This window comes from Oreochromis niloticus, linkage group LG3 (assembly GCF_001858045.2).
Source record: "Oreochromis niloticus isolate F11D_XX linkage group LG3, O_niloticus_UMD_NMBU, whole genome shotgun sequence".
NCBI classification, from domain to species: domain Eukaryota; kingdom Metazoa; phylum Chordata; class Actinopteri; order Cichliformes; family Cichlidae; genus Oreochromis; species Oreochromis niloticus.
In genome coordinates, this window is record NC_031967.2 from 64,099,848 (window position 1) to 64,126,887 (window position 27,040).

At 41.7% G+C, this 27,040-nt stretch overlaps 1 protein-coding gene across 1 annotated transcript; it reads left to right on the plus strand.

Annotated features, from left to right (window-relative positions):
- Nucleotides 1-510: 510 nt before the first annotated feature.
- LOC109196634 (CD226 antigen-like) lies at nt 511-22,668 on the plus strand. Its single transcript, XM_019350913.1, has 6 exons — nt 511-584; nt 666-748; nt 9,718-9,828; nt 11,533-11,868; nt 12,530-12,856; nt 22,448-22,668. Exons 3-6 carry the CDS (start codon nt 9,768-9,770, stop codon nt 22,666-22,668), a joined length of 945 nt encoding a protein of 314 aa, XP_019206458.1. The 5' UTR covers nt 511-584; nt 666-748; nt 9,718-9,767.
- The last annotated feature ends 4,372 nt before the right edge of the window (nt 22,669-27,040 follow it).

A 27,040-nucleotide genomic window follows, 5' to 3' on the forward strand; every position in this document is an offset into this window, starting at 1 on the left:
GTCACAGAACTGACTTTAGACAATCCCTTCAAAATAAATGAAGATAAATAAATGGCTGATAATTTGTTCCACACAAACCACATAGACATCTGTCAACAATCCTCAAATTCTGTGATCTGATCAAGCAGACGTCACAGGAATAAAACAGCTCAGCCTCTCTAACGTCTCTCAAACATTCACTTTTATCCTCACATCATCAGCTCTGCTTCACCTTCTTGTTCACAGCTTGTTAAATATTCTTCATGGTGTTCATGTTGTTCTCTGCATGGATCATTTACACTTCTCTCTAATGGATCTATGTTCTCCACACTTCAGTTACCAGACATGAGCTCCTCTCATCTTTGGTTGTTCACAGTTTTTTTTTCCAAATCACCACCTTCTCTATGGTTGAATCCTCAAAGTCTGTGAATTTTAGGTTTGGTATTTGCATGACTTCATGCTGCTTTCAGCCACATTTACAAAAACGCCCCTCCTCTTCTGACTTTTCTGATAATAATCAGAGAGAAAGTGCTGAACTCCTCCTCTGAGCTGTTACAGGAACAGATGTTGGCAGATGTGTCAGTGACAGAGTTACAGTCAGAGAGGTCAGTGAGCAGGATTCATGTCAGAGTTATTATAATGATGTCTGTTGGTTCACACTCACGGCTGCTTTGGACTGATTCCAGCTCAAAGAGCATCAACATGTTTTCATGTTTCCATCATGATGAGGAGCAGAAACTCTGAGGATTCTCCTGAACTCCTGACTACAGTAAGTCATCCCACAGCTTCTGCTTTAGATTCTCCATATTACTCAGTAAATTATAGATTATAAATGATAATCAGACACTTCTGTAGTTCATCTGTAGTTAAGTAGAAATACAGAAGTGAAGTCAAAGTGAAAAGTACTCTGAGTAAAAGTAGTCAGGGGTTAAAGTGGGTGTGGCAGGTGGAGGAACCCTAAGACTGAGTGTAGAGGTGCAGCGTGGGAAAATGAATCACTTAGAAAAAAGTCACAACAATAATCAGATGAAGCATCCACACAGAAAAATCCAGAAAACCACCTGATCAGTCTGTGTTCCTGTTTCTGCACTTTTTACTTCCATAAAAGCTGAATGCTGCCTCCTCTGTACTCAAATACTTATTTTGAGGTGGTTTGTCTGATTGTTAACTTTGTATGTTTTTGTTGTGCTGTGGAGATCTTTGAAGAATGAAAACATTTAATGATTTAATCCTACTTTGTATTTAAATTCTTGTTACATCAGATTTATTTTTGATTATTAGTCCAACTTTGCAAATGTCATGCTAATGTGACCACCGCGGTCAAACCAGCCGCCTCATACCTGCTGCATAAGATTTCTTGTGCTTATACACTAGGCCAGGGGTCTGCAACCTTTAACACCCAAAGAGTCACTTGGACCCGGTTTCCACGCAAAAGAAAACACTGGGAGCCGCAAATACTTTTTGACATCTAAAATGAAGATAACACTGTATATATTGTTTTTTACCTTTGTGTGAACAACTAAAGTAAGTAAGTAAAGTTTATTTATTAAGCGCTTTTCACAGACAGGCAGTCACAAAGCGCTGTACACAAATATTAAAATAAACAATACAATTAATAGACATTATACACAATGTAAAAGATCAAATGTAAATAATGTAAAGAATATAAAATACGTAGATCAACAAAAGGCTTGTTTGAACAGAAAAGTTTTTAACTGCTTTTTAAAAGAATCCACAGAGAAACTAAGGTGTGTTGCTTATGAAATCCATGAAGTGCTACAGAGAAAATTACATTTTATTTATGTAATCAACACATTTTGAACTCTTAAAGAAATATAACAAAAGGAAAGACACCCAGCTGAACTAAAATGATCCATGTAGCAAACAAAAACTGTTGTGAGCCGCCACCCTTTTCAGGTCAAGGCTTTTGGACTTTTAAAAAGTAATTGGAAAAAAAGCACCATGCCCCTAAAAAAAAAAAATAGATATTTGCAAAATTCTGCCTAAATATCTATTTTACCTTGCTAATGTGTGTGGCAGGGCGTGGTCTGCAGTGCCGCTGCAGGGGAGTTGGATGCACCTGAGCGGCACCCGCAGTCACGCCTCGCCGCCTTAAAGTCTGTGTTCTCTCTGCTGTTGTGTTGTTGGGCTGTGAGCTGAAAAGCTACAGCCGGCTGTATGCGTACAGCAACCGTGTGTGAAAAGTGGTCAATAAAGAGATGCTGAAAAGCATGTTCACACAAACATCGTCGGGTCTGCCGTGATATGTTTACAATGAGACTTCTGCTCCCAAACCTCTGCTCACAGCGTCTGCAAATCGGGGCTTTTATCTTTATGCAGGACTGTAAGCTGTCATCTGTGAGGCGTGAGCGGTGTTTGTTTATAACATAGTTCACGGTGGAGAACAGCTGCTGACATAATGTGGATCCAAAGATCCATAATTGGCCTACCTGGGGTTGAAAGTCTCGATAAATGCACGGCGTTTCGGTGGGAATACCGGCTTCCGCGACTGTGACGCTTATTTTGAGCGATGAAAAAAGTAATAAAATATAATTTTATTTTTATATTTCAAAATCACAACAATCTTCCAATTTAGAACTACAAGTTTTTAAAAAAAAGAACTAAACACAAATAAAATGCACTTCAGCTAAATATTTCTAATTTATTTTACCAGCCACATGGAGCCGCACTATAAGGACTAAAGAGCCGCATGCGGCTCCGGAGCCGCGGGTTGCCGACCCCTGCACTTGGCTTTACGGCAGAGCCTTGTCTCTTTCTTTCCTGATTGCAAACACAGACCCAAAAATACGCGCGCACGCAAACATTGCATTGAGATAGTCTGGTTGTATCATTTTCAAAAATTCATTAAAAATCATCCTTGATAGTTGACATCAAACTTTCAACACATTCCTCCTCTGGGACACCTACTGAGCCAAGTTTCATTTCAATCTACTGTAATACTCCACAAAAAAAAAAAAAAAAATTCAACCTTCCACCTAATTAGGAAAACGTACTGTTAGGGATCGCAAACTAAGGGAGACTCAGACAACATATACAGGGAGTGCAGAATTATTAGGCAAATGAGTATTTTGTCCACATCATCCTCTTCATGCATGTTGTCTTACTCCAAGCTGTATAGGCTCGAAAGCCTACTACCAATTAAGCATATTAGGTGATGTGCATCTCTGTAATGAGAAGGGGTGTGGTCTAATGACATCAACACCCTATATCAGGTGTGCATAATTATTAGGCAACTTCCTTTCCTTTGGCAAAATGGGTCAAAAGAAGGACTTGACAGGCTCAGAAAAGTCAAAAATAGTGAGATATCTTGCAGAGGGATGCAGCAGTCTTAAAATTGCAAAGCTTCTGAAGCGTGATCATCGAACAATCAAGCGTTTCATTCAAAATAGTCAACAGGGTCGCAAGAAGCGTGTGGAAAAACCAAGGCGCAAAATAACTGCCCATGAACTGAGAAAAGTCAAGCGTGCAGCTGCCAAGATGCCACTTGCCACCAGTTTGGCCATATTTCAGAGCTGCAACATCACTGGAGTGCCCAAAAGCACAAGGTGTGCAATACTCAGAGACATGGCCAAGGTAAGAAAGGCTGAAAGACGACCACCACTGAACAAGACACACAAGCTGAAACGTCAAGACTGGGCCAAGAAATATCTCAAGACTGATTTTTCTAAGGTTTTATGGACTGATGAAATGAGAGTGAGTCTTGATGGGCCAGATGGATGGGCCCGTGGCTGGATTGGTAAAGGGCAGAGAGCTCCAGTCCCACTCAGACGCCAGCAAGGTGGAGGTGGAGTACTGGTTTGGGCTGTTATCATCAAAGATGAGCTTGTGGGGCCTTTTCGGGTTGAGGATGGAGTCAAGCTCAACTCCCAGTCCTACTGCCAGTTTCTGGAAGACACCTTCTTCAAGCAGTGGTATAGGAAGAAGTCTGCATCCTTCAAGAAAAACATGATTTTCATGCAGGACAATGCTCCATCACACGCGTCCAAGTACTCCACAGCGTGGCTGGCAAGAAAGGGTATAAAAGGAGAAAAACTAATGACATGGCCTCCTTGTTCACCTGATCTGAACCCCATTGAGAACCTGTGGTCCATCATCAAATGTGAGATTTACAAGGAGGGAAAACAGTACACCTCTCTGAACAGTGTCTGGGAGGCTGTGGTTGCTGCTGCACGCAATGTTGATGGTGAACAGATCAAAACACTGACAGAATCCATGGATGGCAGGCTTTTGAGTGTCCTTGCAAAGAAAGGTGGCTATATTGGTCGCTGATTTGTTTTTGTTTTGTTTTTGAATGTCAGTAATGTATATTTGTGAATGTGGAGATGTTATATTGGTTTCACTGGTAAAAATAAATGATTGAAATGGGTATATATTTGTTTTTTGTTAGGTTGCCTAATAATTATGCACAGTAATAGTCACCTGCACACACAGATATCCCCCTAAAATAGCTAAAACTAACAACAAACTAAAAACTACTTCCAAAAACATTCAGCTTTGATATTAATGAGTTTTTTGGGTTCATTGAGAACATGGTTGTTGTTCAATAATAAAATTATTCCTCAAAAATACAACTTGCCTAATAATTCTGCACTCCCTGTATAACTAAAGATGAACCAAACTGTTCACAATTTTATCTAGCTCTCAGTTTTAAGAAAGGCTGCTGACCCCTGTCATAGAGTCTGACAGCTGCAGGGATTATATACAAATATTCAACTATACCAGAATTAAACCAGGTCTAAATAAAAAAAGGAGTGAGTATCACTACAAAGATTAACCCACAGTGGTCCTCATACCACAGTTTGATATCAGCAAACACTGAGAGCATACACTGATATGACACCACAGCCATGCTATCATTGCTAACACTGATAACAGCATAAATTGAATTAAATCGGGACTTGATGAGAACTGTCGAGTATCACTAGAAATATTATAAACAGTCGTCTCCATACCACAGTTTGCTATCAGTAAACACCGACGGCATTCACTGTTAGCATACCACAGCCATGTTAGCAGTGTATAAACACTTTTACTAACCGCATGCAGATGGACAGGCGCTCTGCAGGTGGAATTGAGTGCTGTAGTTGGTGTCTAGGCGGGCGATGCTTGGACCAACGCGGGACAACAGGTCCTCAAACTGGGCGAGGGAAAGATGGTGGTGTCGCTGAAAGCGGCCGTCGTCCAGGGGCAGAAGCTCATGGAGCAAATGGTGATTGGTGGTTAGCACTGTTGCCGCACAACATGAGTTCAATTCCACCATCAGGCCGGTGTCTTTCTGTGTGGAGTTTGCATGTTCTCCCCGTGTTTGCGTGGGTTCCCTCCGGGTACTCCGGCTTCCTCCCACCGTCCAATGACATGCAACTGGTGGGGATAGGTTAATTGGATAATCCAAATTGCCACTAGGTGTGAATGTGAGTGCGAATGGTTGTCTGTCCCTGTGTGTTGGCCCTGCGACAGACTGGCAGCCTGTCCAGGGTGTACACCACACTCGCGGAAGCCGGTGTACCCGCCGAAACGCCATGCATTTATCGAGACTTTTAACCCCAGGTAGGCCAATTATGGATCTTCAGATCCACATTATGTCAGCAGCTGTTCTACTCCGTGAACTATGTTAAAAACAAACACCGCTCACGCCTCACAGACGACAGCTTACAGTCCAGCGTAAAGATGAAAGTGACTTCGTACAGCCCCGATTTGCAGACGCTGTGCGCAGAGGTTCAGGAGCAGAAGTCCCATTGTAAACATGGCAGACCCGACGATGTTTCCATGAACATGCTTTCATGGAAACATCTCTTTATTGACCACTTTTCACACACGGTTGCTGTACGCATACAGCTGGTTGTAACTTTTCAGCTAACAGCCCAACACATACCAACACAACAGTACAGATAGGAGAGACGTTAAGGCTCCGAGGTGTGATTGCGGGTGCCGCTAAGGTGCGTCCGCCTCCCCTGCAGCGGCGCTGCAGACCACGCCCCTCCACACACATTAACGAGGTAAAACACATATTTAGGCAGAATTTTGCAAATATCTATATTTTTTTTTCTTTTTTTAGCAGCATAGTGATTTTTTTCCAATATCTTTTAAAAGTCAGGTCAAACTCCAAAAGTCCAAAGGAGATATAAGGGTGGCGGCTCACAACAGTTTTTGTTTGCTACATGGATCATTTTAGTTCAGCTGGGTGTCTTTCCTTTTGTTATATTTCTTTAAGAGTTCAAAATGTGTTAATTACATAAATAAAATGTAATTTTCTCTGTAGCAATACATGGATTTCATAAGCAACACACCTTAGTTGTTCACACAAAGCATAAAAGTAAAAAACAATATATACAGTGTTATCTTCATTTTAGATGTCAAAAAGTATTTGCGGCTCCCAGTGTTTTCTTTTGCGTGGAAACCGGGTCCAAGTGGCTCTTTGGGTGTTAAAGATTGCAGACCCCTGGTCTAGCACAACCCATCGCTGGAATGAGACAATTTAACTACACAGCAAAAGCATTGAACACCAAGTAGGCAAAGTTCTTTGTGTTACTCGTGCACAAGGGAGACCCGACCGGAGCCAGATGTCGTTCCGCCCACTTGACCTCCGTCGGACTCTCAGCCAGGATCCCTGTATCACTCCTTTTATTGTGGTTACATGAATATGCATAGGTTCATTAACACATGACGTCTTACATAGGTATACATGTGAACAAAGAGTACGTTGTCTGTGCGTTGTGGAAGTGTGTGTGTGTCTGTGTGTGGGTATACGTGTGTGTGTGAGACATATGATCTCTTTCTATTCACTGTCATGACCCTCTTAGTAGCATTTTTGATCCATTCATGTTGAATAATTTATAATGCAGTGGATGGAGGTGAAACTTGGCTCAGAGGTACAGTGGGTGACCCAGAGGAGTAATGTGTTGAAAGTTTAACGTCAATTATCAGGGATGATTTTTTAGCGAATTTTTGAAAATGATACAACCAGATTGTCACTGTGTATGCACATGACGTGTGAGTGCGCGCCAATGATTGTACAAAACATGGACACCGCAACAGCTCCCCAAAAATGAAGCCAAAACATCTCTATCGCCCCCTGGTGTCTGGCTGCAGTCTAGGTCATAAACCCCGCCTCCTCCATGTTAGCGGATGGGACTGGGACAGCTGCAGTCACGGAGAAACTTGCGTATCTCTGTTCGGGAATAGCAGATAGAGCGTAGGCTCTGAGAGGAGGGCCAGCGTTTACGTTACGAAAACACAACCAAGTGTTTTAAGCTGACAGCCTGAGGTGTTCTTCAGTAAATTGGACTACCCGACAGAAGGACCCGAGGCCCCGCTGCACTTTTTCGGTAAGTTAAACATGTTTGTAAGCTAATCCGTAACTACCGTCCTTAGCTAGCTCCTGAGACCTAGCTAGCTAAGATGAGCACTCGGCTGTCAGGCAATCTTGTTTTGTAAAGTTTGTTTAGCTAATCTGTGCAGGTGAATGAATTTACTAAAGAAATCAAGAGAAACGCCCCGGGCTGCTCAGTCATTAATTACTGTTACTGTACTTTTATTACAAGTATTATACTGTAAAAGCAACAGGCTGGACTCTGCTTCAGCTCCTGTGCAGAGCTGAATATTAAATATGTGCAAACAACAGCATGTTTTCAGTCTCCACATGTGTAAAGACAGTAACACCATTTTTTTTTTAAGCTTGTACTTCAGTAACTCCTCATTAATCAGTAACTATGGATTAAACTGTAGAACTGAAAAAATGTGAGAGAAGAACTTCAGATCCTGAGTGTGTGAGGACAGAGGAGGATCAGCTTTATTTCAGATTTTAGATAAAATTTATATTTGAGTTTGATGGTTCTGTTCTCTTTGTGATTACAGGAGCTGCCCTCAGATTCAGACCTCAGCACCACCCAGTGACAGCAGACAGATCATCCAACATGTTAACTGCAAAATGAACTGATGAAAACAGCACAAAGGTTAAAGTACTACATGTGCTGTAGTGAAAGCTGCAGCTGTTTTATTGATAAAGTTAAAGACAAAAAAACAAAAGGATTAATCACTCATGTAACTGTGTCACTATATATCAGCATTAACAGGACCTCAGTGTGGTGTTTCACAAAGCTGCTGATCTCAGACCTGCACAGCTTCAGTTTTAAACACTTGATGTACTCAGCTGCACGAAGAGCACGTTTGAGTTTCTCTGACACAATTAAATAAAACCTGATGAAGGTCAAAGGTCGTCACTTGTATGTCGAACTACAAACTTGTCATCTGGAATTCTTTCACAGTTTTTTGTAGATAGTGTTATTTACCATAAAGTGATTCAGAGTTATTCATACCAGAGTAACCAGAGAGGATCATATATTTTTAAATATATAACTTTCTACAGGACTGAATATAATATCTTTATGTAAAAGTCCGGAGCCTCTGGGGAGTATCCGAGTATTTATAACATTACACAAACCAAAGGTCTCCATCACAGTGTTCATGAAATGCTGGGTTTATCCATCTCCTGGATCGGGCCTACGGAGGAGTGCTGAAGATTTCCCTGTGAGGGAGCTGTTGGTGAAGATCATGAGTCCTGCTTCATCAATGCGATGAGCTTCAGTCTTCCTGGTGTTTCTTAAATGAAGTCTCTCTCAGTGGGTCAACAGAACATCTGGCACAGGACAGCTGTGATGAAAGAAAAGGAAGAAGTTTCTCCAAACCTCTGGACCCAGGAAACCCAGCTTGGTCCTGATGGTCTCCCTCACTAGTTTCTCTCCAGGGTGAATGTAGCTGTTGATATAATATGGACTCTATTATTAAATGAAAAGAACAAATTAGACTACACTACTGAAACGTTCTGCTGCTGTTTTTAAAGTTTTCATGTTACCAGGCTGTAGAGAGCTCTGAAGATTTAAACAGTTTTAGATCCATGACACTCACAGTCTTATGTTAAAATCTCAAAGGACAGCATTATATTTGTGATATTAACAGTAACTCTGGGCCTCTGTAGAGTGTGCAGATGATCTCATCGCTGTCTAAAAATGGATAACAAAACCTAAGGAGTGCTGAATCCTTCAATAATACAGACTATTAGAGTAACAGGTGTGTAGCATCGCTAACTAGCTAGCAACAAGCCTCCAACCCATTGCCTATGCTAGTGGCTAATCTAGCAAACGGATTAATAACAGTGATTTTAGATGTTTGAGAAAGATGATAAGCTGTGTGTCTTTTTCATAACAGTGACGTGGTTGTATTTACCTTAATTTAACGAGTCGTCAGTCGCGGTAAACCCATCAGCCATAAAATGGAGCAGCCGGGCTACGTAAAAAGTGTAGGGGGGCGTGTTTGCGGTCATGTCCAGCGGGTGTGGGGGCAGGACCTTGAGGTGGGCTCCACCTCAAGTAAATACTGCACAGACTCTGGCTCCAAAAATGCAAGATGGCAGCCTCCACTAGCGGGATATTTTGGCTTAATTTCTGCAAAATGGGAGGAGGCGCTGTCGCGTCGTCCATGTTTTCTACAGTCATTGGTGCGCACACACGCGTAGGTGTGGGTCTATGTTTGCAATCAGGAAAGAAGGAGGAAAGTCTCTGCCATAAAGCCTAGTGCAGAAGTGCAAGGAAATTTATGCAGCAGATAAGAGGCGGCTGGCTTGATCTCCATGACTTCATTAAGCTTTATTTAAACCTTACATTAACTCTTATGTTGTGAAGTTTTAAATTGAGGTTCTGTTATTCCCCTAAAATGCGACAGATTTAAACAACAAACTCAGAGTTGGATCAGAAGAACTACAAGACTTGAAAATGCCGGCTGGACCACAATGGCTCTGCTCCACTTTGCTGTTTGTCGTGTTCTTGTCTGCAGGTGATATTTTACTGTTAGAAACCAGACTGTGTATAATTGGCCCAGCCCTACTCAAAACTCAAATTTTAATTTCTACCTTCGTTTTTGACAACATCATTGTGTTTGTCATGTTAATGAATGCGTTAATGAAGAATAAAGAGTATTATCCTGATTTATTTCTCAGAATAATTTTCATGTGGATTCAGTTTATCTGTGTGTGTGTGTGAAGGAGTCATGAGGCTGGGTGGACACTTAACATCTGTAATCCAGCTGTGACAGAGACAAAGAAGTGTAATGTGTGTGTCAGTGTGATGTGTTGTAGTGTCAGGAGTCAGTATACAGCTACAAAGCTTTTTGTTCAGTGTATACAAACAGCTGTAGCTCCATAAAGGCAGCATGCAGAGACTCACAGTGTCTTATAATGAGAGGCTGCTTTCTCTCACACATTATGTTCACTTATTATCAGCACATGTTGTTGTTCTGTGGAAGCTAACATCTTGTAGGTTCTGACACTTTGCATGTTTAGCATGAGGCTAAAATTGCCCCTCAGTGGGTCACTGGTGACTAGGAATGGGTATCGTTTAGGTTTTATCCGATACCGGTGCCAAACCGGTACTTTTGAAATGGTGCTGGTGCTTAAACGGTGCTCAAACCGGTGCTTAAAGAATGGAGAACACAAAATTGGTCCAAAAACCTCTCATGTTCAGCTGTTTTTTTGTAAAAGATAACAATGTTAGCCTTTTCTGCAGCTATGGGGCATATATGGTCTCACTCTTGGCTGGAAGCAGTGCTTAAACAATGGAAAAAACACAAACTGTCCAAAAACCTCTCATGTTTAACTGTTTCCCACTTTTTCTTTGGTCATTTTAGCCTTTTTGGCCAGGGTGAAACAAGAAGACAGCCGCATGTAGCTATGATGATGTTTGCTAGTTCACCGTACATGCATTAATGTAATAACGTGGTTAGCCTACTCAGCATGAATTACACACAAACAACATGAAGCTACTCACGCAGAGAAGAACGGCTGCTGCTGCCATCATCATCGTCATCATTTCTGCTACACTGGCAGGGCTAGGGGCCAGGACTCTACTCTTCGGGTTTTTGGGGGATGTTGCTAACTCTGGGTCCGAGAACAGGCACCACACCCGCAGTAGATGTGCCGGTGTGAGGTCTCGCAGCAAGCTATCAAATACGGCGCATTTCTCGGCTTTTTAAAAAAAGCTATGCGTCGCCAGGTGTTTCATCAGATTTGAGGTGTTACCTCCTTTGACAGTATCACAGTATCAGCTTAAAGCACTTGTTGCAGGCTGCTGAGTTTGCATCTTTTGCTGTGAAGTACAGCCAGACTTTTGACCGCTTCGCCTTGGGCATTTTTAATCTGTAGCTCTGCTCTAAAAGAGCATACGTACCTGGCCCCGCCTACTATCCTCGGAAACGTAAAATGATTCGCTAGAATCTAAAGTCATCACAGCTCAGGAAAAAAAAGCACCGAAATAAAGCACCGAAATGTGCACTGCTTTTCGGTCTGGTTACTACCGTTTATGTCAGAACGATGCCGGTACCCATCCCTACTGGTGACCTGCTGGATGTTCAGAGGTTCATTGAATCCAACATGACTAAAAACTCAAATGTCAAAGGAAATAAACAAAATATTTAAAGTCAATCATTCTGATCATAATTGTACTTTGACCTTTAACCTCTGCTCTGTGTTGCTTCCTCTTTAAGTCCAAGAAAACATCACAGCTGAGTCTGGACAGGACGTCACTCTGACATGTCGAGCTCCAAACAACAACATCAGAGTTGTAAAGTGGAGCCGACATGACTTGGAGTCAGAATATGTGGTTTTGTATGAGAATGGCAGGCGGGTTTCATCCAACCAGCATCCATCTTTTAAGAACCGGGTGGATCTGAAGGACAAACAGATGAAGGATGGAGACGTGTCTTTGATTCTGAAGGACGTGACGACTACTGACACTGGAACATACGAGTGTCATGTGTTCATGATAAAAGCATACTTTATGGAACCCATCAGCAAGATCGACCTGAATGTTGTTCCTCCAGGTGAGTGAGTAGGGTTGAGTCTGTGTGTGATCAGAGGTGAAGCTGCTTCCTGGTTGTTGATGTTTGTTTGTTTTATGGATAAGGGGGAGGGGAGGGGTGAAGCTGGTGGTTGTGAGTCTGTGAAAGTGAATCCTGCCGGTGCCATAGCTGCTGAAAACGTACTTAGTGCAGACACAAAACGTCCATCAGCTTCAAAGTGTGTCAGAAAAATGTCCAGATGATTTCTTCGGCCGCTCCGCTTCTGACGTCTGCGGCAAAATTATCCACACCCACCGCTGCGCTATGAATTGTGGCATATATGGGACCACGAAGCGTGCACCGGACTACGCTTGAAATTTGGGGAAATCGACGGCGCATTTGGAGTACGCAATTGGAGTACACTTCGGATTGGGACAGCCGTTGTCGCGTGTGAAGATGCTGCTGCAGTCACACACACCAGTGTGACAGGAGTGTGAGAGAGATTAAAGAGAAAGAGACAACAGAACATGTTCAACTATGAAAACATTTAAATAGCTGCTGGATGTTCAGAGGTTCATTAAATCCAACATGACTAAAAACTCAAATGTCAAAGGAAATAAACAAAATATTTAAAGTCAATCATTCTGATCATAATTGTACTTTGACCTTTAACCTCTCTGCTCTGTGTTGTTTCCTCTTTCAGACAAAAACATCACAGCTGAGTATGGACAGGACGTCACTCTGACATGTCGAGCTCCAAACAACAACAAAGGTGTAAAGTGGAGCAGAGCTGACCTGGAGCCAGAATATCTCCTTGTGTATCAGGATGGTCATTTTGTTTCATCCAACCAGCATCCATCTTTTAAGGACCGGGTGGATCTGCAGGACAGACAGATGAAGGATGGAGACGTGTCTTTGATTCTGAAGGATGTGAACACTGCTGATAGTGGAACATACGTGTGCCGTGTTTTCACTGAAGAAACACGCTCATGGAAGAACAGCATCATCTACCTGACTGTTGTTGATCCAGGTGAGTGAGTAGAGTTGAGTGTGTGTGTGATCAGAGGTGAAGCTGCTTCCTGGTTGTTGATGTGTGTTTGTTGTATGGATGAGCTGGTGGATGTCAGAGGTAGACAGATGTTTCTCCAGCTGTTGTCTTTGTGGCTGGTAGTCTAGAGGTGTAGAGCAGCATTGTTTGGGTAAGGTTAGAGCAGAAACAAAGACATTTATGAATCAGTCTCTTCTTCTCTTGCTCTCTAACTCGTCTGTAAACATCATCTCAGCTTTACACTCAGATTTAGAATCTGATTCAGTTATTCACCGACAGTGAAACTACAAGCATCATCAGCAGAAATAATTGGCCGGTCTGCTTCAACTGCTTCATTCTGGTTCATTTGTTAATAGGTTCAAGGTTCTTTATTTGTCACATGCATAGTTATACAAGTATAACACACAGTGAAATGTATCCTGACACGCTCCTCGACATGTGCAAAAATGGGGGGGGAGGGGTAGAGGAAGAACATTATATATATATATATATATATATAGTATATACATTGAGTGAATGTGCAGTAGTAGCAGCAAGCAGTTAGAGCAGTTTTTTCACATTCATTTCTGTGTTTGCGTGTGCGCAGTGTGAGCGACTGCAGTGACACCATCAGGATCGATGGCCGACAGGATTTCAAACAGGTTTGATTTTCTTCCGACCAAGCGATTGATGATCGGGAGCTGGTCATGAAGTGTTAATCGCTTCTCATTACCCCACGTATACTACACGATGCACGACACATGATGAAGGCGAAGCTCGGGCCAATCCCCAAAATGATCACACGACTGAAAAATCGGCTCAAAATGAGGCAAAAATCGCATAGTGTAAGGTGTAAGGTGAAACAGTGTAAGGTGAAACAGCAGTAGTGGGGGTGGGTGAGTCTGCAGCCGATGTTTAAGACTGCATCCTGGCTGAATCAAATCTGTTAAAGAAAAGATTCAGTTCATTTGCCCACCTCATATCCCTCTCAGGCAGAGAATTCTGACCTTTGTGGCCTGAGATGGTTCTAAGGCCTCTCCAGACTTCAACAACGTTGCTTTGTTGAAGCTGGTTCTCCATCTTCTGCCTAGACCCATCCTTCCCTTTCCTTATCAGTGCTCTCAGCTCTCTCTGCACCCTTTTCAGCTCCTGCTTGTCTCTGGATTTGAAGGCCCTCCTCTTCTTGAGGACGGCTTTAATCTCTGGGGTAATCCAAGGTTTATTGTTAGAGAAACACCGCACAGTCCTGGAGGGTACGATGTTAACCACACAGAAGTTAATATAGTCCGTAATGCATGTCACAAGGCTATTGATATCTTCTCCGTGGTCGTCACAGATCACCTCCCACACAGCTGACTCAAAACAATCCTTAAGAGCCTCCTCGCTCTCCTCCAACCATCTCTGCACTGTGCGGGTGACTGGTGGCTCCCTGCACAGGGACAAGGTGCACCAGGTTGTGATCAGATCTGCCCAGGGGAGGGAGAGGTGATAAACTGTATGCCTCTTCTGCATTGGCGTACAGTAAGTCCAGTGTTTAATTGTCTCTGGTGGGGCAGGTCACATACTGGGTGAAGGTGGGCAGTGTGGAGTTCCGTGAGACATGATTAAAGTCCCCTGATATAAGGAGAAGGGCTCGCAGAGATTGTGTTTGCAGTCTGCTGACCACAGAGTGGAGAGAGTCACAGGCTGCATCTGCTCTGGCAAGGAGGGGGGATGCTTTTATCGCGATAACATGCGAGAATTCCCTGGGGAGGTAGTACGGAGGTATGCTGACAGCTAACAGCTCAATGTCTCTGCTGCATAATTGTTCTTTCACAGTGATGTGCCCAGGGTTACACCATCTGTTGTTCACAAACACTACCAGTTCCTCTCCTTTTCTCTTACCGCTCTCTCTCGTCCTGTCCGCTCGCAGCAGCTGGAATCCAGGTATCATCATGCTTGTGTCCGGAGTTAGCGGTGTTAGCCAGGACTCTGTTAGATTCAAGAGATTCAAGATTCAAAGGGTTTATTGTCATGCGTGACAAGAGAAAAAGGCATTTCTCTGTGCAATGAAAGTCTTTCTTTGCCATCCACCCCTAGATGCCGATTAATATATACAATAGAAATAGAACATAAAAATACAAGTAGCACAAATAAATAAATGAATACAGAAAGGAAGACAAAATGTGGAGATTTGAAACAGAGATGTGTGCAAAAGAACTATATCTTAATATGCTGGCTTAATGACCTGATGTGCAAAAAATATATACATATATATATATTACTGTTCAAAAATAGGTCAGCTGTTCAAGAGTCTGATGGCAGTGGGGAAGAGTCTGGATGTTCTGGATTTCACACTTTTGAACCTCCGCTCCGAGGCCAGAAGTTGGCTGTTTGGGGGTGTGTGGGGTCTTTGAGGATGGAGGCAGCTCTTCTCTGGACTCTGAGATGATAGATGCTCTGCAGGGCAGCGGATTCCTGGTGATCTTCTCTGCAGTTGTTATCTGCAGGTGTGTGCGGTCCATGGCAGTATTGATGCCGTTCCATGCAGTGATGCAGCCGCTGCTGAGTCTTCTTGATCAGTGTTTGTAATAATGCTGGCTGAAGTCCTGTTGCCAACCCTGAAAGAATGAGGCCTGCCAGTCAAAAAGTCCTGTAGCCAGTTACATAGGGTGGGGTGCAGGCCGAGTGTAGACAGCTTGTGAGTGAGTTTGTGTGGGATGACAGTATTGAAGGCAGAGCTGTAATCAAGAAAAAGTAACCTAATATATGAGTCTTTGTTTTCCAGGTTGGGCCGGTAGGCGGATCCAGAGTGTCTGTGATGTTGCTCTGGATGTAGGCCAGCACCACTCTCTCAAAGCACTTTGCAATGATTGGAGTGAGTGTGACTGGTCTATAGTCATTTAGGCAGGTGGCTGGGCTTTTCTTGGGGAGAGGGATGATGGCTGTGGTCTTGAAACATGTGGGGACAGTTTACTGGCTTAGGGAGAGGTTGAAGATGGAGGTAAGAATCTCCGCCAGCTCATTGGCACATGCTTTAAGAGCCCGTTCCGGGATGTTGTCTGGTCCTGCTGCCTTGTGGGGGTTGACCCCTCTCAGGGCTTTGTGCACCTGGTCTATTGAGATCGCTGGCGCAGGTGGGGGTTGGGTGGTCTGGGGGTTCTGGCAGGTCCAGGTGATCTGGGAGGGTCTGGGAGGTCTCGAAGCAGGTGTAGAATGCAATGAGATCATCCAGAAGACCGCTGCAGAGCTGATGGTGCTGGTGCTGGTGGTGGCCCTATTCTTTCTGACTTGTGTGGTGGCCACAATATTGTCAACACAGGTGATGATGTACCCAGTCACTTACAGTGGCTTGCAAAAGTATTTGGCCCCCTTAAACTTTGCCAGATTTTGTCACATTACAGCCACAAACATGAATCAATTTCATTGGAATTCCTCGTGAAAGACCAATACAAATTGGTGTACACGTGAGAAGTGGAACGGAATTTTACAAATTTTTTTACAAATAAATAACTGAAAAGTGGGGTGTGCGTAATTATTCAGCCCCCTGAGTCAATACTTTGTAGAAACACCTTTTGCTGCAATTACAGCTGCCAGTCTTTTAGGGTATGTCTCTACCAGCTTTGCACATCTACAGACTGAAATCCTTGCCCATTCTTCTTTGCAAAACAGCTCCAGCTCAGTCAGATTAGATGGACAGCGTTTGTGAACAGCAGTTTTCAGTTCTTGCCACAGATTCTCGATTGGATTTAGATCTGGACTTTGACTGGGCCATTCTAACACATGGATATGTTTTGTTTTAAACCATCCCATCGTTGCCCTGGCTTTATGTTTAGGGTCGTTGTTCTGCTGGAAGGTGAACCTCCGCCCCAGTCTCAAGTCTTTTGCAGACTCCAAGAGGTTTTCTTCCAAGATTGCCCTGTATTTGGCTCCATCCATCTTCCCATCAACTCTGACCAGCTTCCCTGTCCCTGCTGAAGAGAAGCACCCCCAGAGCATGATGCTGCCACCACCATATTTGACAGTGGGGATGGTGTGTTCGGAGTGATGTGCAGTGTTAGTTTTCCGCCACACATAGCGTTTTGCATTTTGGCCAAAAAGTTCCATTTTGGTCTCATCTGACCAGAGCACCTTCTTCCACATGTTTGCTGTGTCCCCCACATGGCTTGTGGCAAACTGCAAACGGGGCTTCTTATGGTTTTCTGTTAACAATGGCTTTCTTCTTGCCACTCTTCCATAAAGGGCAACTTTGTGCAGTGCACGACTAATAGTTGTCCTATGGACAGATTCCCCCACCTGAGCTGTAGATCTCTGCAGCTCGTCCAGAGTCACCATGGGCCTCTTGGCTGCATTTCTGATCAGCGCTCTCCTTGTTCGGCCTGTGAGTTTAGGTGGACGGCCTTGTCTTGGTAGGTTTACAGTTGTGCCATACTCCTTTCATTTCTGAATGATGGCTTGAACAGTGCTCCGTGGGATGTTCAAGGCTTGGGAAATCTTTTTGTAGCCTAAGCCTGCTTTAAATTTCTCAATAACTTTATCCCTGACCTGTCTGGTGTGTTCTTTGGACTTCATGGTGTTGTTGCTCCCAATATTCTCTTAGACAACCTCTGAGGCCGTCACAGAGCAGCTGTATTTGTACTGACATTAGATTACACACAGGTGCACTCTGTTTAGTCATTAGCACTCATCAGGCAATGTCTTTCGGCATGCGACCAGCTATTGCAGTTAATAATACAAATACTTCTTGCCATTATTTGTGTTTCTTTTTATCGCTGTGTGACTGTTTTCATGTAAAAGCCTGTGTGCCCTAGCACCCCTTGCCACTCGTACGCACAATCCTTTGCGGTTTTAGGTCACATTTTCAATCTCTATATCAGCTTACAGTAAAAACAAACAAACAAACAAAAAAAACAGAAATACTTTACAAACATTATTATGGTGAAATATCAGAAACCACATACAGGTCCTTCTCAAAAAATTAGCATATTGTGATAAAGTTCATTATTTCCTGTAATGTACTGATAAACATTAGACTTTCATATATTTTAGATTCATTACACAAAACTGAAGTAGTTCAAGCCTTTCATTGTTTTAATATTGATGATTTGGGCCTACATAACTCATGAAAACCCAAAATTCCTATCTCAAAATATTAGCATATCATGAAAAGGTTCTCTAAACGAGCTAATAACCCTTTAAGACCTACCATAGAACCAAGTCCTCCAGAGCTTATATTATATTTTTACATGCTGTAGTGCCATTTTTGGGAGCATTTCAAGTTGATATACATCAATATAACCATCATAGCCCAAATTTTAATAATATGTATGCATTAAGTGCATAGTAATTACATAAATTGCAAAAAAGTGCAATAAACTAAAATAAAAATTGAAAATTGTTTTTTGTTTTTTTAACATATATTTCTAGTTAGATTAAATTTAAGACGCTTATCTCTCAAAACTGTAAATACAAAAAAGTTGCACAAAATAGTTTCCCACCACAGGAAATTTATTTTGTTTGTGTTGTAGATAGTTCAGGAGGTTAACTCAACCAAGCAGTCTTTGGGTTTTGGCTAAGTATTGTTTAGAATACCAGAATAGGGAGGATGGTGTAGGTTTAAGTTTATTAGATTGATACATATGTTTCGTGATCACTTTCTTTAATTGTTAATTCTCTGCGAGCAGTGAAGAGTCAAACTAAGTTTTACTGTGCAGTGGCGTGTCTAGAAAATTTGTGTTGGGGGGGCCAGGTAGGGGCACAGATTTGGAGAAGGGTGGCAGATGTAATTGTCAGATAATGTTAAAAAAAATCTACCAACCGTTAACCATAATTCAATGAACCTATAAACCTAATAACCGAATGCGCTTTTAACTCTTATTACAATGAGATTTTTAACCACTACAGTGCAAAGTTTTTAGATACTGCGTTGATAAAGTACAAGAGATATAATCAGTGCTTTGTCAGTGTTTACTCAGCATTCAAGGACAACAATATTTGCATAGTATTTTTACCGACATATAGTTCAATTCAATTCAATTCAATTCAATTTTATTTATATAGCGCCAAATCACAACAAAAGTCGCCTCAAGGCGCTTTATATTGTACAGTAGATAGCACAATAATAAATACAGAGGAAAACCCAACAATCATATGACCCCCTATGAGCAAGCACTTTGGCGACAGTGGGAAGGAAAAACTCCCTTTTAACAGGAAGAAACCTCCGGCAGAACCAGGCTCAGGGAGGGGCGGCCATCTGCTGCGACCGGTTGGGGTGAAAGAAGGAAAACAGGATGAAAGACATGCTGTGGAAGAGAGACAGAGATTAATAACAGATATGATTCGATGCAGAGAGGTCTATTAACACATAGTGAGTGAGAAAGGTGACTGGAAGGGAAAAACTCAATGCATCATGGGAATCCCCGGCAGCCTACGTCTATTGCAGCATAACTAAGGGAGGATTCAGGGTCACCTGGTCCAGCCCTAACTATATGCTTTAGCAAAAAGGAAAGTTTTAAGCCTAATCTTGAAAGTAGAGATAGTGTCTGTCTCCCGAATCCAAACTGGAAGTTGGTTCCACAGAAGAGGGGCCTGAAAACTGAAGGCTCTGCCTCCCATTCTACTTTTAAATACTCTAGGAACAACGAGTAGGCCTGCAGAGCGAGAGCGAAGTGCTCTAATAGGGTGATATGGTACCACAAGGTCATTAAGATAAGATGGGGCCTGATTATTTAAGATTATAATCAGATAAGATTATATATGTTTTGGGCAAAAATATTTTTGAATATTAAAATACAAACATTTTTAACATACAATTGGCAAATTAGTCAATGCCAATGCAAAACTTTATCTGCCAATTAAAAAAAGAAGATAATCTTCTTACAAACTGGTGTTTGATTTTGAAACAGGAAAAAAGTGGGGAAACAAATGGAACGACTAACATTTTAATGAAACCTGAAAGCAAGTAAATACTTTCTATGCTGCCTTATGGTAAACTTTGGTAATATTGATGTATAAAGATCAACACTCACTGATGATGAAATACAGTCAGCTGGCATGGTGACACTGCCAGTATTAACCTGCAGGGCTGGACTGGGACAAAAATTGGGCATTTTGACCAGAGACCGGCCCACCAGGTATTAAAGCCATAAAGCCTTTGAATGAAAACAAACGCTGTTGTGACAGTGATGTACACGGTCTTGTTGGTATATGTAGGATTTCTATAAATTTTACATCAGATAAAAACTTTGTTCGCAAGATTCAGATAATTATTTAATAAAAGCTAGATATTTTAAATGAGAATAAGTAAGAAAAGTATTTCTTTGTGCCCCCCTTTCCCTGTTAATGCCCTTCCTGTCCCCATGACCATGACCATTGATCAACAATCACTGACCAAAACCCACTGATCAAAGAACACTGATCAACCCCAAAATACGCTGCGCCAAAAACTGGTCCACCCCAAGGATCGGGTCCCCCGACACAAACAGAGTAACATAGTGTACGCTGTTAAGTGCCAGGAGGATTGCCAGGATTTATACATCGGGGAAACCAAACAACCTCTAGCGAAGCGGATGGCACAACACAGAAGAGCTACCTCGTCAGGCCAGGACTCTGCAATCTATTTACACCTACAGGCCAGTGGACACTCTTTCAACGATGAGGATGTACACATCCTGGACAGGGAGGAACGCTGGTTTGAGCGCAGAGTCAAGGAGGCCATTTATGTGAAAAGGGAAAGACCATCTCTGAATCGAGGAGGGGGCCTAAGGGTACATCTTTCGCCATCTTACAATGCTGTGATTGCAGCCATTCCCCAACTCTCTGTGAATGGTACTCATGGCCATTGATCAGTGTTCTTTGATCAGTGGGTTTTGGTCAGTGATTGTTGATCAATGGTCATGGGAATTTGCATAATTATGATTAAGGAACTGACCTCCCAGCCCATTGTTCCTTCAGTGGGCTGGTTTCAGTCATTATGCAAATGTACTGTTTATAAGGTTTGGGGAAACCTGCAGTCAGCTGAGACTGAAGAAGTCACTTGGATGAGTGACGAAACATTTCTCCCACAAAACGCTACGTCCAGATGAACAGATTCAACTTTTGGAGATTTACTTTCCTGGATGATTGAGAATGCATCAAGACGAAGAAAGCAGTCTTACATATTTGTTTAATATGTGCATTGAAGGACATGTCCTGGTCAAAAATGACTCCAAGGTTCCTCACAGCATTACTGGAGGCCAAGGTAATGCCATCCAGAGTAAGAATCTGGTTAGATACCATATTTCTAAGATTTTCAGGGCCGAGTACAATAACCTCAGTTTTATCTGAATTAAGAAGCAGAAAGTTAGCGGCCATCCAGGTCTTTATGTCTTTAAGACATTCCTGCAGTTTAACTAATTGGTGTGTGTTACCTGGCTTCATGGACAGATAGAGCTGCGTGTCATCTGCATAGCAGTGAAAATTTATGCTATGTCTTCTAATGATGCTGCCTAGGGGAAGCATGTATAATGTAAATAGAATTGGTCCTAGCACTGAACCCTGTGGAACACCATAATTGACCTTAGTGTGTGAAGAGGACTCTCCATTTACATGAACAAATTGGAGTCTATTAGATAGATATGATACAAACCACTGCAGCGCAGTACCTGTAATACCTACAGCATGTTCTAATCGCACTAATAGGATATTATGATCAACAGTATCAAACGCAGCACTAAGGTCTAGCAGGACAAGCACAGAGATGAGTCCACTGTCAGAGGCCATAAGAAGATCATTTGTAACCTTCACTAAAGCTGTTTCTGTGCTGTGATGAGCTCTGAAACCTGACTGAAACTCTTCAAATAAGCCATTCCTCTGCAGATGATCTGTTAGCTGTTTGACAACTACTCTTTCAAGGATTTTTGATATGAAAGGAAGGTTGGAGATTGGCCTATAATTAGCTAAGACAGCTGGGTCTAGAGATGGCTTTTTGAGTAAAGGTTTAACTACAGCCAGCTTGAAGGCCTGTGGTACATAGCCGATTATTAGAGATAGGTTGATCATATTTAAGATTGAAGAATTAATTAATGGCAGGACTTCTTTGAGCAGTTTTGTAGGAATGGGGTCTAAAAGACACGTTGATGGTTTGGAGGAAGAAATTATTGAAGTTAACTCAGAAAGATCAATTGGAGAAAAAGAGTCTAACTTAACATCAATGGTACTAAAAGTAGCTGTAGATAATATTACATCTGTGGGATGATTATTGGTAATTTTTTCTCTAATGATAAGAATTTTATTTGTGAAGAAGTTCATGAAGTCATTACTAGTTAACGTTAAAGGGATTGTTGGCTCAGTAGAGCTCTGACTTTTTGTCAGCCTGGCTACAGTGCTGAAGAGAAACCTGGGGTTGTTCTTATTTTCTTCAATCAGTGACGAATAGTAAGATGTAAATAGCAAAATTTTTCCTAGCACTGAACCCTGTGGAACACCATAATTGACCTTAGTGTGTGAAGAGGACTCTCATTTTACAGGTACAAATTGGAGTCTATAGATATGATTCAAACCACTGCAGTGCAGTATTCTGTTAGTTACTCATCATTTACCTCCATCCACACCTGACACTTTGTTTCTCTCCTGCAGGTCCATCAGGAGGATTTATTGGACTGATAGCTGTTGTTCTCATTCTTCCTCTCGTCACCGTTGTTGGTTTTTTGATCTACAGAAAACATAAACTTTACCAATATTCAAACAAGGTTCCTACTGAGAATAATGAGGCTCCTCAAGCTGGGCTGAAAATGACAGGCTCCTCAGTCTCCACAGCAGGACTGTGTCAGAGGACAGACAGAAGTGAACTATCCTGAGCCTCCAGCAGATGGACATTAAACATCCAGAATTAGATGTTATTTCTTGTTTCTCTGATTATCATCATGCTTATAAACATAAAGTGGGAGAGGATTTCCACAAACTTTGCATGTCAGTGTTGGTGTGGGAGTTTCACCTGTGATACAGACAGTGTTGGGAAGGTTACTTTTTAAATGTATTCCACTACAGATTACAGAATACATGCCCCAAAATGTATTTTGTAACGTATTCCGTTAAAGTGCTTAAAGAGGGTAACGTATTCTGAGTACTTTAGATTACTTAAAATATTATTATGCTTTTTACAACTACATGAATGTACGATTGCTGTGTGTTATTACTATTACTAGTAAAGGGGCCTCTGCTTAATACATCGGGTTCCGTGTCGGGCTCGTAGCCAAGCAATAGCTTTACTTTGTTGTCTGGGTCAACTTTGCTAGCGAGAGACAGAGAGAGGCGTTGAAAGGCTGCTCCAACGGAACTTATTGTTTCGGAGGAAAACACAAACACAGCGTACAGTCGAGTCTTAATAGCTTACTTACAACTGGGCTCGTCAGGCACTCTTTTCGGCTGCAGTGGTTATTATTATATTTACAAGCTTCCAGCTCCCGTTTTTGTTCAATGACAACTCGTACTTTTCTCCAAATTCTCCGTCCCTCTCCTCACAGACACATAACGGGTATGGCATGATTATGATATGATCATGATATGCACAAAAGGAATTACTAATGGAAAAAAGTGGTTTTATTTATATATGTTTATTTATAAATATATACGTTGGCTCCAAGAGACAAAGCACGTACAAACTCCAAAACACATTTCTAGCATTAACTGAACTTCCAAAACAGAGCTACCTAGATCACTTAAATTACACAATTGAAAGCATATGTGTGTTGTTCATTTAGCTGTTACTACCACACACCAAATCCGATCGTTGTTACTTCCTGGCTTGTGTAGCCACTAAGTAACAAAAGTTCAACACTGCCCCTAGCATCCTGGAGCACTTCCGTTGTTTTGTATGTGCTTCTGAGTTTTTACATGTTTTGGAGTTTGTACGTGCTTTGTCTCTAGGGGCCACTGTAAATATACTTTTACATATTCACTCCACATAAAATGTAATAAATAAATCATATAATACAAAAACTAAAAACTATTTACTTTTCAACATTTAACTATTTAAATTTTCAGCTTTTTCCTTTTAAACAAATTTAAAGTGAAACAACACAAAACACTTCAAACCACAACACAATTAAATATAAATTAAAATATGAAAACAAAAAGAAGATGCATATTCTCTGTCATATGGGCCTGCATGAATAAACCTTCTGAATCCTTTATCATCCGCAACTGAAAATAGTTGTGGATGATTACTATACCTTTCTAATGTGACGTTGTTGTCCCTGGCTCTTTTTCTCTCTCTTTTCATCCTGCCCTGTTCCTGTGCTACTGCGAATGGAACTACCGCCCCTCCCCCGTCTTCCCAGCACAAAGCACAAGGCTCGTGTGCGGAGTTAAGCGGAAAAAAAATGCGAGGGAGAGGGTGAGAGAAAGAAAAGAAAAAAAACCCCATGGCTCGTCATAAGGAGCCGGCTCGCGTTGTTCACTTCAAAGATCTGGCTCTAAGAGCTGTTTTGTTCGAGAACTACCCATCACTAAGACACAGGTATTAGAGCTTCTTAATGCGTGTTTTGTTTGGGTTTCCACCAGCATGGAATTACCAAAAATAGAGAGAGCATAGCCTAACATACGAAACAGGAAAATAACCATTGTGTAATCCTTTTATTTCAACAAAGTAATTCTGTATTCTAAATATAACCTTTTTAAACAGTAACTGTAACAGAATACAGTTACTCGTATTTTGTATTTCAAATACTGGATACAGAGGAGCTTGTTTCTATGGAGCCAACTGAAAGGAGAAGGGTCTCCTCTGGATGCCAAAACTGAGCTTATCTCTCCGAGTAAAATATTACAAATAATATAAAATGTGTCAGTGCCGCAACTGTTATACAACAACACCTCATTTGTGAGTATCATCTATGCAGATGTGCATATATCCATATTCTCTGTTTTTGCTGGTAAGCTGGGATGGAAATAACATATAAGTAATAGTTAACAGTAGTAATCAGTCATATGTGTTTGTCAATATAAAATTATACTTAGTTAGTAGTCAGTATAATCTTTTAATAATATAAGTTTACTTATGGTAGAATGCTGCATGTAATCATTTGTGTTTAGAAGTATGTAGTTGGTGGCATGTTGAAAGAATGTCTCATCCTAGGAGGTCTGTAACAACTTTGTGTACATTCCAGGGTGTTCTGGCATTCACCCCCACATCCTAGGAGCATGGGAGAGGTCGTACCTTCTTTTATTGTTTTACGGTAGGATAAACATAGCTATGTCAGTTTTAGTCTAAGTGCCTTTTTTATATTTAGATGAACTGTTGGATTTTCCAGACCAGCAGGTTTAGGGAAGTCGTTTATGGGGTCACACTCTGACACACACGCACACACACACACACACACACACACACACACACACACACACACATATATACACATCCACATTCCAATGTAAGGAACAAACACCCACTGATGTATAAATAAAGAGCAGGGCAGTCACAGAGCTGCGTGTCACAGAGCCATCACTCTCACTGCGAGTGCTCTGTGCTGCCCTTGTATGCAAGTAAAACTGTGTTTCTCCTCTCTGATTCTCTGAAGAAGTGTTTAAGAATACATCTTTTGACAGTGTCTTATAGTGCAAACTAAAGAGTGAATTCAATCATATTTACAATTCATTGTAATGAATCCGAGAACTGTTTCATGTCTTTGTGAGTTTAAAGGATGTAAGCTAACTACTGAGAGATGCACATAACTTCAGTAAAATCCTGAGATTATGGACAAACCTTTGTTAAATAGAGTAAATGTGTCATGTCATGAGATGCTTGTGTAAATGGAAATGCTAACTAAATGTAGACTCAGGCTGAGCTACGGCGCACACATGTGATCCTACAGCTGTGCTGATCCAGTTATCAGGCTGTGATGAAAGTCTGTAATGTCTGTACAGGTGTGTTTGGGTCAGAGCTGCACAATAAAGTCTCTGGATAATCAGGGAGTTTGTGATGTAGTCAGTTCATGAAAGTGATGTATGTGGATATAAAGCTGTCACTAGTTATAACAGGAACTGTTAGGTTTAATGTATGTGTTGTAGGTTGCCATTTAAAAAGCTAGAATGCTTTTGTTTGCTCCCTATGTAACCCACACATATGAGTATGTGCACGGCCTCCATAAAGGGAACAAGCAGCCTTGAGAAGGACAGACTCTACTCAATGAAGGAAGCCACCTGACAAGATAACAACAACATCCTGGGAGGGCTGCACTCACATCGTATAACCATGCTTGCACAACACACTTTGTAACCATATATAGTAATTTATCTTATCTAACACAGCAACAAGCCTTATGAGTATTCATGTGTGTAAACAACAAAAACAACCTTCAGCGGCAAGCAAGTTGAAGTGTGTTGGAGACAACTGTTTCGGTCTCGCGAGTGAAAGCTTGAGCTCTGTGTGACCTCATTCCTGAGTGAGTTTCTGTTCATCCAGCAGTATCAGGGGTAAAACTCTGACAGGAACTGTTTCAGTACTACTGTGGTGCTGTTTTACAGTGCAGGTGTGTTGTGTTATTGTCACTGTAACACTGTGCAGAAGAAGTGTAGTCAGCATGTGATGAGGCTGTGCAGACTGTTAACCTGCTGTTTCTGTTTTTGAAGTTTCTGCTAAAATAAATATGTTGCACAGGAGATTAGTTGGCCCGTCATTTTCTACAGTGTAACATTACCAAACAGAGAAACCAGCTGAGTCCAGGCTCAGTGGAAAATATATTATTTCTTAATAAAAATGAATTGAGTGTCGATCACTCCGGTATTCCTGAGTACAATCACTGTCCCATCATTGGAAAACACTACAGCATCTGGTCATCACTAGTTAATGTAAACACTGTGAACTTGTTCATTATGTACAGCTTCTCTTCAGTGTTTCTTTTCAGTCCTTACATGATGTTCACGTCCAATTTGAGATAAGAACAAGATAAACTTTATTCTTTAGCCTGAAATACAAAAATACACAAAAATGAAACTATAAGAATTTTATATTGTTGTTCTGCTGCTACATTTTTCTACACTGATGCTGAGTTTTAGCACCAGTGTGTTCAAATCAGTGTGTTTTTCTAGGACAGTGGTGACAGAGGTCAAAGGGGACTGTGTGTGTGTTCCCACCACATTTGTCCACGTTACCACGGAGACAGAAACCTGCAGGTCTTTGAAGGATCATGAAGGAATCTCCAAACAGGATTAGGAATAATCACATATGGTACACAT